Genomic DNA, 1,455 nt, shown 5'->3' with positions numbered 1-1,455 from the left:
AAGAAGAAAGAACAAAAAGAGGAAGAGGTCAAAGTTAAAACACTTTCAGCAGAATCCTCTAAAACCTCCAAAGATGTGGAAAATCCTGATGGCCGAATCCCAAATGAAGACCAGCTTCTTCAAGAATACGACAGCAAAGACAATTTAAAAGGCCCTGCCAGTGATGTTACTGAAGAAGAAACCTTTGAGATGTTGGATTCAATTAATGATCAAACTGCTACAGAAGACGACAAACTTGAAGATCCCAGTGAGCAGATACCTAAAGAAGACACTGGGCCCATAGAGGAAGACACATATCAGGTAATTGATTCGGTGGAAGATCAGCCGATAACTAGAGAGGTCGAGTCAGAGATTGACAACAAGGCAAAAAGCACCAAGAAAGAGGAAGCAACTTCTAGAAAAGATGAGAGACCATCAAAGAGGAGTGGCCCTGCAACCTCTGCGTCCAAAAGTGAAGAAAAAGAGAAATCTAAGGACAAGGTAGTTAAAAAATATGAGACACGAAATAAGATGGGCACCAGTGCTGGGGTTTCTAAAATAGACAAAGAGGTCACTGAGGAGGTGGTTTATGAGGTAGTAGATTCTGTTGAGGACGAACCGGTTGAAGATGCTACTGCTACAGAAAGGTCAGGTAGAAGAAGAAGTACTAGAGGAAAAAAAGAGGATAAAATTACATTGAATCTCACAGAAGTGTCTGAAAAGCCCGAGCAGGATACGTACAAGATTCTAGACTCTGTGGAGGACGATACTGCCGATGACGAAACGACAATCACGACAAGATCTACCAGAGGAAAAAGGGAAAGAACAACTAAGAAAGATGCTTCGAATGAGAGAACACAAAAAGGGGACACGCCAACGAGAAGGAGGCACACTCCTGCCAGAGAGTCACAGGAACGAAACAGGGAAAAAACACCAAAGAGAGAGTCGAAAGTTCCTCCAGAAGCGAGCACACCAACAAAGAAGAAGGACATTGTTGCAAGAGAGTTAAGTGAGGACGCTACCTGCGAAATATCCTGTATGGAGGAAGAGGTTGTTAAGCATGATCGGCCCGCCACAGCAGGAAAAGGAAAGAGGGGAAGACCAAAGAAACAGGTTAAAACAACAAAAAAAGACAAAGTAACATTGAAGGATGACGAAGACGCATCCGAAAAAGTGGCTGAGGAAGAAGAGGCGGTGTATCAGATTGTTGATTCTGTGGAGGACGAGACAGTTGATGATCAGCCTCCAACAGGACAGTCTGAGAGTGCGAGAGAGGAGAACACTTCTAAAAACAGTGACAAGCAAAATATAAAAAATTCATCTCTTGCAGGATCCCCCAAAAATGAGGAGGAGGAAGAGGAAGAGCCTATGTACCAGATCATAGATTCCCTGGAAGACGAAGTTCAAGAAGAGCTGACAGCAACAGGTGGATCTGACAGAGGGAAGGAAAATAGTGCGATAAAAGATGAGACTCCT

The 1,455-nt window shown here is 43.5% G+C and overlaps 1 protein-coding gene across 1 annotated transcript; it reads left to right on the top strand.

The window, feature by feature from the left end:
- Positions 1-7: 7 nt before the first annotated feature.
- LOC123980583 (uncharacterized protein DDB_G0286299-like) lies at positions 8-1,455 on the top strand (the record flags this gene model as incomplete). Its single annotated transcript, XM_046065036.1, has 1 exon — positions 8-1,455. A coding segment is annotated over exon 1 (1,266 nt), but the record flags the coding sequence as incomplete, so codon positions are not given.

This window comes from Micropterus dolomieu, linkage group LG12, assembly GCF_021292245.1.
Source record: "Micropterus dolomieu isolate WLL.071019.BEF.003 ecotype Adirondacks linkage group LG12, ASM2129224v1, whole genome shotgun sequence".
Lineage (NCBI taxonomy): Eukaryota > Metazoa > Chordata > Actinopteri > Centrarchiformes > Centrarchidae > Micropterus > Micropterus dolomieu.
This window is presented reverse-complemented; position numbering and strand designations above follow the sequence as displayed.